Source organism: Marmota monax, unplaced genomic scaffold (assembly GCF_021218885.2).
Source record: "Marmota monax isolate L192 unplaced genomic scaffold, Marmota_monax_Labrador192_F-V1.1 WCK01_AAM20220418_F8-fsc00113, whole genome shotgun sequence".
Classification (NCBI taxonomy): Eukaryota; Metazoa; Chordata; class Mammalia; order Rodentia; family Sciuridae; genus Marmota; species Marmota monax.
In genome coordinates, this window is record NW_026694479.1 from 2,441,731 (window position 1) to 2,454,748 (window position 13,018).

The following is a 13,018-nucleotide window of genomic DNA, read 5'->3' on the forward strand; positions in this document are numbered from 1 at the left end:
AGCCATATGAGTAGCTGGGATTACAGGTGTGTACCATGATGCCTGGTTTTCCAACTGACCATTATCATAAGTTTAGATGAGTAAACTTAGGCCCAGGTCCAATTTTGAAATTTGTTTTCAGTAACCTTAACTATTTTATTTTTGTATCTCTTTTCCATATTGTGTGATATTTTCCCCCCAGATAATCCAGGGTCTCCCCAAGCTATGTTTAACAAAAAGATATGGCATTAGTTGGTCAATTAAAGTCAACAGGCTACCTTCCCAGGCATATTTCACTTGAAGCTATCTATATCTTTAATTATGAAAGATCTTACCACTTACTACCTTCCTAATGGTAGTTGGTTCTCAGTAGGTAGGTGGGGCACAGTTTTTCACTTGGTAATGTTTTCCCCTGGTGCCATAAGGTCAAAATGTGTTGCCCACAGTTTTTATAGGCAAGGCTGATTCAGACTCGGTTTTTGTATGATTGCCTTGCCTTTCCCTAGAACCATTTTAAAGTGAAGAGAAAAGAGAGAAATAAGGATAATATCTTAGTAAACAATACTTCTGTTAAGGTATTCCATCTTTTGAAAAGATGCAGCAATTGATCTCATATTAAAGCTGCCTAGGACACATCAATATTTAAATTAAAAATGCACTAATAAAGATGTAATCTAATATGCAATTTCATACATTAATAATTAGCAAAGCATTATAAACTGCACGGTAAAAAGCTATGGGAACATAACTAATGAACTATCAATGCCAAAGTAGACTTCATAATAAAACAAGACTTTAATAAATCTTTTATTAAATGGTTACAAATGAACCATTTTGTTAACATCAAATAAGTTACTACGAAGCTACTTAATTCACATATATAAATGAGGAACTTGAAGGCAATTAACTTTACAATTGATGAAGGTCAAGGCTTCTCAATGAGAGTTACTGTACTATACCTTTAAGTGCTACCTCTATACTAAGTCAATTCTAAGTTTTTCCTCAGCTGCTCTGTATTCTTGCAGCAGCTATTATTACATATTGAATCAGCTGAAGTATAAAATAAACAAAGAACAAGCTATAGGCCTTCAAGTACCTTAAAAGTGAATTATCCAAACTCTGAAAAAATAGCTTAAGGAAAGGAATTTTAAGGAAAACCATAAGCAAGTATTTGGTATTATGTGTAGGCAGTGATTGTTACAGAAAAATGATACAATAATAAGAATTTGCTTATCAACTGCAAATGCTTATTTAGATCTTCATGTGATTCTAGTATCCCTAAAACTCACTGGCGATTATAGACCAGAGATACTTATTTACTGAGTAGAAGTGTATAGTACATGATAATATTGATTGTCTCCAGGAGAAGCAAATGTTAAATTCATTAGAGAAAGGAAATAAACATTTTTATAGAAGCAAGAAACTGGTGGGAAAAAATGCTTTCTAATAAATCAAAATAAAAGCTACACTGAAATACAAGACAAGGTGGAAAATATTTTATGCTTTCTCTACCCATTCATATAAACTGCAAATCTCCAAATTACTGAGATTTTCATTTTATAACCAACTATTATGAAAATGTGCTCAAAGGAGAAAGGGGAGGAGACTAAGAGAAGGAAAACCTAGATTTCTATCTACATATAACTGAATTTTATACTTTATATCTTGTAACCTTTTGATGACGGTTTCAGAAAAGTGAGAATTAATGAGTATATGTACAGATTCAAATAACTTGCATAGATGAAACTATACATTGGATTTAAAATAGTTAAAGGCAGATGTAAGTCCGGATAAAGTTGTTAATATAGCTGAAACCAAGCCTGAGAATCATACTCAATAGGGAACCTTAACTAAAAAAGGAAAAATCAATGATAAATAAGACTGGTTCTTCACCTCAAGAGTTCCAACCAAGTGAGACTATTAAAGAAACCACAGTAGTACTGTGTTGGTACAGTGGGAGATTTTCACTTCACTGCTTAGGTTGATTCACTGAGTACCTGCAAGTTGAAAAATTATTTCTTCTGATTAGCAATACTATAAAATGTGAACAATGGATAATGAGAAAATGACAAAACTATATTACAGATTAAAATTTGTTAGCGTGATACACAATTTTTGTATTTCTATTTTATATTTCTATTCATTAGTGAGATAATATCAACTGCTTTTTCCCCTACAGCAATTCATAATACTATATAATGTAATTCCATTGGTGGATTATTAATGGTATTGCTTTAAACTGGAAGAAAATTTCAGTAACTAGTCACCTTGGGAATGATTTCTTCCTTTCTTTCCTTTTTTTGAGAGGGAAGTACTAGGGATCAAACCCAGGGCCTGGGACACACTAAGCAAGTGCTCTACCACTGAGCTACATCCCTGAGGAATAATTTCTTGTATGGTCTGAATGTGGAGAAATCAGCTATAACTTCACATGTACCATGGATTGACTGTCTTCTAATGAGCCACTTCCTTTCCTAAATCTCCCTCCAACCAATATTCATTAGTATAATTTCAGGAATAACAAGAATAAATTCTTTCTCACACTTATTCCAAATCTTTTCACTATAACACATGCCTTCAAGGAATACTAACTCTTTTATTGACAGTTTGCAAAGCTTTTCTGCTATACAACATCACTAAAATTAGACATGTTTCTGATGGTTTAATTTGACATATTTCATAAATATTTGTCAAAACAATTATTGTCAACTACAATGTAATTATCCATATTCAATTTGATGATTCAACTGGAAAATTACTTTTTCCTAACAAAATTTTTCCAAATGACAATAGTGAATCAGTGTTGATTAGTTGTTCAGTGTGTACTAATTAATTACACTGGGTAAATTTAGCTCTATGCTAATAACCTCAGGAAAAAAACAACTGGATATATGACTCATTGTCCTAGAGGAAGAGAATGGTGCTGTTTGGCTACTTTTCCTTCCCTTTCTCTTTCTAATTTCTCCCAGAAGAGTGTTCAATAATACAAAATAAACAATAAAACTCAACTACTCTTGGCTGACACTATAGATAAAAAGATAAGAGTTCTTTGGAACCTTGTTCTTAGGTCAAGAGTAAAAGAAAAGACAGATTTTTATTGTTGACAACTAACTGTGAGGACCTCCTACTAGCTCATCCTCAGGGCATAAGTGGCGTAGATCATAGAGCTAATGACGAGAAATAGCAGTTCATTCATTTTGAGACAATTTTTTCATCCAGCAGCTAATTTAATTGTGGCAGTTAGCCAAAGGTTCTACAGGGCAGGGCATTTGGGGGACATTCTCTCAGGGGTCCAGAGTTTTTTTAAGTTTTTATATCTCTTTCTTTTTTTTTTAAGTTTTTTAAGTTTTTATATCTCTTTCTTTGAGTCTAATAAAAGCTTGGGGCAGTGAAGAAATAAATAATAACAAGCATGTTAGGAGAATCTTGCTACAAAGCTGCCAAGGGCAGATCCTCCAATTCAAAATACAAAGGAGACACTGACCACTGAGGTTCTGTTCAAAGTAAAAGGTGAAATTTTAGTACTCAGCGGTATTTAATACTGAAATGGATTCGCTCAACACAGCTTTAACTGATTTACACCTGTCAGCCAGCTTGAGCTATAAGTCATAACTTCAGAAACTCACTCAATCATCAGAAGGTGAACAATGACAAAGAAAGATAGTGGGAAAGGGAGCAAGAACATGGGAAGAATAGACAAATTCTAGATAGGGCAAAGGGGTTGGGGGGGAAGGGAGGAGGCATAGGGTTATTAACAAGGATGGAATGTGAGGATCATTATTATCCAAAGTGCATGTATGAAGACACGAACTGGTATGAATATACTGTGTATATTGAGGATCTGCTATGAAAAATTGTGCTGTATATGTGTAATAAGTATTGTAATGCATTCCGCTGGAAGACAAAGAGAGGTCCATGGGCCATCAAAGAAATAGGGCAAAACTGTCTGGTATAGTTTTAGATTACTACTTGACTGATTACAATCAGAGGATAAAATTTTTAGAGACAGACATTTTTGTTCACTGTAAGGAAGAATTTTCTACTAGAACTGTCCAAGAATTAATAGAGCCTCTTAGGAAATAAGGCTGGAAGGAACTTTAGAGAATAAGTCCAATCTCCCCCATATTGTAAGAAACTAAAAATATCCTTAATAAATGGTCATCTGACTGGTGCTTAATTATTACACTATGATTTCACCATATAATAGATAAATATAGTCTTAAGAGATTATGGATGTCTACAACAAAAAGATGTTAAATATGTTCATTAAACCAACTGTCAGGAGACTGAAAATCACATTTTATATCTCCTTTGTTTTCTCTACCAGTCTGATAATTTGAAGAAAAGAAAAGGAAAACAAAAACAAAAACAAACAGTAGTAAGAAGAAGTTTACTGAGGTCATTTATTCTCCTCTCTCGGTGGGAACAAAATGTATGAAAAGAATGGGAAAGCTTACTGACCCAGCAACTAAACAATTACCAATAACCTGGAGCTGAAAAACACAGAAAATCTATGTATAATAAATTTTTCTTAATAAGGAAAAGGTGGACTATTTTCTTTTTAAATTTTATATATGAAAATGGCTTGTTGACTACTGTAGAATATGCCCAGTTATGCAGGTACATCATATGGTGTAACAATCAAATGCTCTAAGAGGCTCAAACACAGGCATTACCTGCTTTCCAGTGGTACATTACTGCCAAGGACCCAGCTGTCCTGCAGCTGGACGGACTCGGGTGTGGTTTGCAGCTCGGCGGGCAAAGCAGCCGGCGGGGCCGGACTCTGGTTCCTTCTATTGGTCAGGGAGTTTCTATTGAGAGAAGTGATGGATGGATGATGCTGTGCAGAGTGCTGCTTATGGGAAGGCGGCAAAGGCTGCAGGGTAGACTGGCCTTGGTTGTTTGCAGGTTGCTCTGAAAAAAGAGAAAAGGAAACTCATATGGATATATATATATCCATACACACTACCAATTTCTTGGGGATCTGCTGTAGATGAATTAGAATTAAAAAGTGCATATAAATCTGTAACCTAATAAATTTGCATAGTATTCTATTAAGCGGGTGTTCAGTGACATTCTCTAAGAGCAAGTTTACCCTTGATACATAAAGTTCTAATTAATATACAACAGATGGCAAAATTGCTTTTGGTTTTAATTTGTTTCAGATTTTTTTTTCATATGGTTTTATTAACACCTACAGAAAACAGCATCTGACAGCTCCCCTAATGTGCCTTTAGACTTTAGCTTTTTTTAATAAACCAACCCTGAAATTAAATGGGTAATTTCGGTAGAACACAAAGGTTTTTGAAATGCATATAATCCCTATAATTATTTAATGGAGTTTTTTAAGCTTTATTTAACTGCAATAAATTATTACAAGCTAGTTGCTAAACAGCAGTCGACTACTCTAGTTTAGTGCATTTCAAATAAGGCAGATCTGCACTATGATCTACTAATAGACGCTAAGTATTCTTTAGCAGAAGGTCACTCTGTGAAGCAGATGTTGTTTCATGGATACTTAACAGACTGAATCACATCTGATTACAACGTCAGAAGACTCATATACTTAATGACCGTTACATCCATTAGAACACACACAGAACAGATTTTCCAATTTCACAGTATGTAGTATAACTACATTTTGGAGTAAGTCATAGGTGACCAGAAAGACTCAAGCCATGTCAATGGCACAAATATTTTTTCTAGAACAGAATCATAAAGGACCCCACGACTTCAAAATATAAACACAAAGCTGTGTTGTATCTATGGTAAAATCCCTAAAGCTATTAAATCAGAAGTTAAAAATTGCAAATTAATGTAACCTTTGAGACCTACTTTTTAATCTCATTACCTAGCTTTGGACATGCTAGAATCGACAAATACTACATTTTACCAAACAGATGTATGACTCTTTAATTTAATGCTAAACTTATTAAAGTTCCACATGCATAAGATGTCGATTTTGTACTAAATGCAGTTTAAAATGCAATATAATTTTAAAGTGATGCATTAAATCATGCTATTAATATAAATGCACATATTAAAAGAGAATAGGAAACACAGGGACTATCTTTCATCTATAACGTGAATTCCAACAGTGCTTATTAAGTCAAATAACATAGTCTAACACTGTAATTCCAGATGCATGAAATGAATCCATATGTAATAGTATGAATATATGTATTATCAAACCTCTTTACAGGGTACAACAATAAAAATAACTCCTCACATAGCATATAACATCAGTAATTATCACATATTTTGAATGGTCTCTAATAATCCATATCATATAATCTAATAACTAACAATTTCTCACTCTTGAAGTGAGGGATATATAATACCTAAGTATATGAAAACAGAGCTAATTCCTTGTGCTGCCTCTATTCTTGAAGTTCCCCATACCAGAAACTGCTCATATCCTCTTTGGGTCACTGGTTTGGTGCTCACAATAAATTATAAATGTCTATAGTTAAACTGAAATAAGCTTTTGAGAGAATGGTAGGGTTAAAACATCACATATAGTTCTAACTGTATTAGGAAAAAAGAAACTAAAAATTTAAAAATAATGAAAAATTATCCAGGTATCATCTAAATATTAGTATGATCTTCCCCAGCACAGATTAGAGTCTCTATGAATGGCTTTAAGGTGTATTTCTAGAAGCTGTTTATAGAATGACATAGTGAATTGCCTAGATTAGGTGGGTGTCAATGGAATAAAAACAGAGGGAGAAAAGGAAGAAATATTTCAAACAATATGGAAACAAGACTATGCCTAAAAGGAAGTATAGGATCAGATGACCTCATGTTGTTTTTAAGCATGGTGCCAAAAAAGAATTGTATTATATTTTACATGTTATGTAAAAGAAGTCTTTATTAAATATTATACTGTGTAAAGAGCAGTATATTAGAATTCAGAAAACCAAATTTAAGTTCTAACCTTCGGGCATCATGATAACATACATGTTTTCTGATCTATAAAGAGGGAAATAATACTGCCCCCATCAAGGTCTTAATACACTCTAAGGATTAAATGAAATCCATTCAACCATTCATTAATCATGTATTTGACCATTCATCCCACAAACTTTTACCTACACTGTATGTTCCACTGATATTCTAAGTCTCTAAGAGGTAAAAACATTGTATAATTGGTAAAATAAAGCATTTTGAATATTAAGACCATTATTGAATATCAAGAAATTTTTAAGATCCATTGTCATCATACATTTCAATAAGCTAATTTAGGATTCTTATTCTTAAAAGATATCCAGTGATTAAAACTTCCATTTAAGTTTTCAAAGATGTGATGTTGTGGTTTTTCTTAGTTCATTCATTCATTTTTCAGCATTTATTGATAACTTACAGTGTAAAAGACACCATGCAAAGATCCACACTATTTCCAGTGATACCCAGGATAATTCAGCAATGTGTTCTATCTGTTGGGAATTCTTTGATTTGATTAACCAGGATTACTAATAAATAAAGCTAATCCAGATGACAAATACTAGGTATCTAAAACTTGAAGGAACAGAATTAGTGCAGAGTCCCAGGGAGACAGGCTGTGTGGCCAGAAGTTTAAGTTCTGTAGTAGACTGAATAACAGAAGGAAAATCCAAGAATTCAACTAGGGTTAATGTTAGTTCTTGAGGTTTAGGCTAATGGTAGCTTATATGTGTATTTGTTCATACCAACTTAATCAAGATAGAATTAGTATATAAATTTTTATAAGTTAAGCACAGACAGAAAGGAAGACAGAATAAAAGAAAAAAATTAAAGTGGGAAAGATAAAGCCAAATTTAAGGTTAGTAGACAAAATGTCTGCTGTAGATTTCTACAGATTTTTTTATAGTTTCAGTTGTAGATGGACACAATACCTTTATTTCTTTATTTTTATGTGGTGCTGAGGCTCAAACCCGTGCCTCCCACATGCTAGGCAAGTGCCCTGCCACTGAGCCACAGCCCCAGTTCTATAGAGTTTTGAAGCAGCAAATAATTCTGTCCCTAAATAATCTTATTGCCAATAGAAAGGGGGAGATAATGATCAGCTACATGACTTGGAGTTTCTTTAAAATGTTTGCTTAAGACAAATATTATTATTACTGCTACTGAGAATAAAGACAAAATTCTTTAAGTCCTCCCATTTAGAATAACTGAATATCCAGGGAAATTGTTATGCTCAAGGTTCAAAATGGACACAAGGAGACAGATAGGGTTGAGATTTGGAGACTGGACAAGTGCTTGAGAATCTAATACAGGGGGAAGATTCACATAAAAAACACAAGCACAGCAAATGCAGCCTTTGGCTTTAAACTAATCCCAGACTTGAGATTATTGAGCACCGCCCAGATTTGAGGAGAAGTTTTGGACATATGCCTTTGTGACAATCAGACCTCACAGTTACCAGGTTTAATGTTCCTGCAACATACCTCTGAACACATCATTTTACTCCTGGAAAACTCAAAATAGCTTCCTGGTGCCTATCAAGCATAAATGAACTCTAAAGATGAATGCTATATTTGGTCACAGGTAGTTAAAAATATATTTTGCATGCATTTCCTCCACGTGTCTTCTTCATACTTGCTCCAATCAAGTTTCTTGTACCTGCAATATGCTCCACATCTCTCAGGCATAGTTGCTTCTATCTGGAAAGATATTTTCCTCCATCTTTCTATATCTAAATCCTACTTACTTCGAATTATAAGAAAGATGACATCTCTTCTGTTTAAGTAGAACTCATTTCCCTTGCCTCTTAGTCTTAGAATTCTTTATTTGTTCTTTGTTCATGGTTCTATTGACTTTCTTCTCTGTACCATAGTTAACTAACTAAATAGTTAACTAATTTAACATGACCCCTGTTAAATTCTCGAGGGGCAATAACAATGTCTAATTCACCTCTGGATTCCCAGAGACTACACAAGGATAGATTCTCAATAAACACTTGTTGAATGGATGACTATTAGTGAAGAATTACATGAAAAATTACAGAAGTGGTAAAAAAGTGGGAACTATCCATATTGCCTTTGATTGAAAGATTAATTCATAATCATGCCTTGTTTCCCAACCAGATACTTACATCCTGAAGTGCAAGAACTCTAGCTTAAATTTCTCTGGATTTTTTAGTACCTTCACTAAGTTTTGTACTTCAAAGACTCCTAAGACTGTACTGATTGATTGAAGACATTTCTGCAGTAACAGCACTGGGAGGGGTCATCTCATTCAAGCAGGTATCATGTCACACAACCCAGATACTAGCTTTGAGGACTATTTCTTTGCAACTATAGCAACTGTCTTGGTATTTAAAATCTACCTATTAAGATGTATACATACTGGAATGATTATATAAAATATATAATATATAAAATATAAATATATAAGATGCAACAGTATATAAAAAGATTATATATATTAAATATATTATCAAAAAGTATTTTTTCCTTGTACTTTAAAGCTTATGATCAGATATGCTCTTAATGAAATATTTGTATACTCACAGCATTAAAAGATAACCTTCTTTTGGAAACTAACCTTTTATTATCAAAATATTCTTCTCTGCTTTTTTAATAAATAAAATTCTTGGCATTAAGTTAGCAAGATATGATTACACCCAACCAGTGCCTTTTCTCAGATTGCTCTTTTTCCTTTTGCAATTTCCTACTGTTCATGTAACTGTAATGAAAGCCCAACAGTTGCTTGTTTTTATTTGATTAGCTGAATTAAATTTATAGAAGATATTTTTTTAAAGTCACATTTTATCAATCATAGAGATTAGATAGAAAAGACTTTGGTCATTTTGTTCTGCCCTTTGCCATCAAACAACTCAGCTCTTCAACAGTGTCACTTAAAACTGTTAGTTCCCATGTTAAATCATAAGCAAGGGTGACTTGCATTCTGGTAGACACTTAATAAGGGGTGAGGTATTTTGACAGTTGTATTACGGAAGTATTAGGAGTCACAGAAACTACTGGATAACAGGGTAGATTCCTGTTAGTTTGGACAATTTACAGATCCTCAATTCTGAACAAAAGTAAGGCATTTTAACTGAGCCCTGCCAGAATGGAAACTTTTGACAAATTTTCCTGGATAGCAACTCCACTATTAGGAATCGGTGGGCTGAAAGGTGACACTGAGACAAATGCCCATAAACATGGGATATTTATTTTTCATGAGATACTTTCTTAAGTTACTTAATCACTCTGAGCTTCATTTATTCTCTAATGCTTATCTAAGGGATTTAAAAGACATAGTGCCTGATATAACAGTACTAAAAGGTAACTGTTAAGAAGAAGAATAGAGAAAGAACAAGTCCCTTTAGAACAAAACATCAGGAGGAAAAACAAAGTAACAGAAGAGCCTTGCCAGCAATTAATTCAATCATCACAAAAAGTAAGAACACAGAATCAAGTATGTCTGAAAAGGAAACACTTTGCTTAAATAGGTAAGCAATCTACAATTAGAAATGCCATAAAGAAAACAACATCTAGTGTTTGAACCTATCTGGGCTTATGTGGGTCCTACTTTGCTGCCCCAGCTGGCTTCTAACTCCTATGTTCAGATGATCCTCCTGCTATGGCCTCTTGGGAAGCTGGGACTACAGGTGTGCACTACCATATCTGGCTGGATTTTTTGTTGTTGTTGTTGTTTAATTAAAAGACATTACTGGCAGCTCCCAGATTGCTGTGTGCAATTCAGCTCCAACTCCTCTATGGTTTACAACTTAGACTGTGGTCTTCAGGGAGCAGAGTGGAAATGGGCTTTCAAACAGGAAAGCTGGGAGAGAAAATAATACCTGCTGGGAGATAAAGTATCTTTGTGTGAGTGTATGTCTGCATCTGTGTGTAGGGGGGGAGGAAGTGAAAGGTGAGTGTGAGATGAGAAGAGGGGAGGAGAAGGGGCTGGCACTTGCTTTGAGCAGGTGTGCACAGTGGGAAAGGTGTCACCACCACACTAGAACTGCTTTGTCCCACCCACCTCCTTCACTCTCTGCCCCTCTCTTCCTTCCCTAGATCTCTGTTGTGGGCTGGCTGCAGAGGCTCCCCAGGGAAGAAATACCCTAATTCGGAAGGCTGAAAGCTGTGTGGTGTTAGAATAATTGCAGTGTGAGTAAAGTGAGCCAACTAAAGACAAATGGAGAGAAGGAGAAAGGAAGATGGAGGAAAGAAAGAGGGAGGGAGTTGGAGGTAAAAGGAGCTAAGGAGAGAAGGCAGAGAGATAGAGGGAAAGAAAAAAAGAACAGAGCATTTTTAATTTTGCAGTGCTGCTAGAGAAGCCTGAGAAGCCATGCTCACAAAACACCTGCAAGGTATTCACCTGCATGTGGCTTGCTTAAGTTTAGGTGCTAATGTCAGAAAAACTGAATAAGTGAATAAAAGCTCTGGTCTTGGCCCTCTCTGGGTTTACAACCTGATGCACAGAGAAGGCTGAAGAGGAGCCAGGTCCAGCTACTGGTGATGAGCACAGGGCGGGCTTAAAGCCTCAGTTGTTGCATCCTAACGGTCATTCATTCTCCCTCCACTTCTGGGCTGTATCTTCGTCTTAACTGTCTCAAAACAAGTCTTCTTCAAAACTGACCTCTTTCTTTAAACAAGTCACCAAACCAAACCATAGAAAACCCCTTTTGCTTTTCTATGTATTACTACCATGTGAGTTTTAACTACAGTGACCTGCACTTCAAGCCCATCTTTCAAGTATATAGGGTAAAATTATAGTTAGCTTTTGATTTTGAAAATCTCAATCCAATTCTTGGTTTATATTCATCTTTTATTCCATTGTTATTTAACTCTGTGCCCTTACAAGAAATTTCCCTTGTTTTTTGAATAGTAAAACCAGACAACATAACTTCCCTCAGTGGCTACATTTCAGGAACTAATAGAAAGATGATATTATACATTAAACATTTTCATTTTACTGCTGGGCGATGCACACCTGTAATCCCAGCAACTCAGGAGGCTGAGGCAGGAGGATTGGAAGTTTGAGACCAGTTTTAGTAACCTGGCAGGATCTTCAGCAACTGAGCAAGACCCTATCTCAAAATAAAAAAATTTAAAAAGTACTAGGGATGTAACTAAGCAAAATTTGTGACCCTCAAAATAAATTATCAACAACATGTATCCTTTTCCCAGAAAAATCTCATAAATATTGCAGACATTTAGTAGTCATTATTTCCTACAAAGAAAAAAAAATAGGTAGCAAAAATTTCCCTTTTAAATGGGGAAAATGTGAATTAAGGAATATGTGTTTATATTCACACACAAACTCAGTAAACATCAGAGTTAAGCAAAAATAGCAAGGGCATTGACTTTTCCTCTCCTTTCTAGCTCCTGCCAATATGACATTAATAAGATAACCACCTTGGGCTGGGGTTGTGGCTCAGCGGTAGAGCTCTCGCCTAGCATGTGCAAGGCCCTGGGTTCGATCCTCAGCACCACATAAAAATAAATAAAAATAAAGGTATTGTGTTCAACTACAACTGAAAAAAAAAAAAAGATGACCATCTAAAATGGTACAATGGAAACTGGAAAAGAATGTCATCACCTCACTCATAAAATAATTTCCACAAAAAACTGTTTTTCTGATCATTTTTCTATCTAGGATTCTCATACATACCAAATGTTCGAATGTGAATTGTTTGTTCAGATACCCATATAAGGCCTTTGTTAAAATGCAGCATTATGTAAAAATTTTTATCACCATAAATTATCTGTCAGAGTTGCATACAAATTCAGTGAAAATTTAAAATGTGTTATAAAAATTCTAAGATGCTATGTAAACAACAATATTATTTTTGTTATCAAATAACTGATTATAAAGCTATTTATATAAAGACACTTGGTTATGAAAAACCTTAAATATACATATGAAGGTATATGAAGATTTGTACTGACTAGAGAGTGTTAATAACATGAGCAGAGATGTGCTGATTTACTGTGCTTGTTGGGTTAATGAGAATGTGCTTTAGTTTCTTTAGGGTCATTCTTTAATATAAGGATTTGAAGAAATAAGGTGTGAGTCTTTAAATCTTTGCATTTTCTCTCTCTTTGGG

General features: G+C 34.6%; 1 protein-coding gene across 20 annotated transcripts in view; it reads right to left on the reverse strand.

Moving 5' to 3' along the window:
* The window catches only part of Tenm3 (teneurin transmembrane protein 3), a 2,500,614-nt gene that overhangs the window by 187,464 nt on the left and 2,300,132 nt on the right, over positions 1–13,018 (reverse strand). For all 20 annotated transcript variants that reach the window (XM_058571207.1, XM_058571205.1, XM_058571204.1 and 17 more), the window contains one exon: positions 4,656–4,893. In XM_058571207.1, the coding sequence (XP_058427190.1) occupies positions 4,656–4,893 (238 nt within the window). The remainder of the gene's footprint in view (positions 1–4,655; positions 4,894–13,018) is intronic.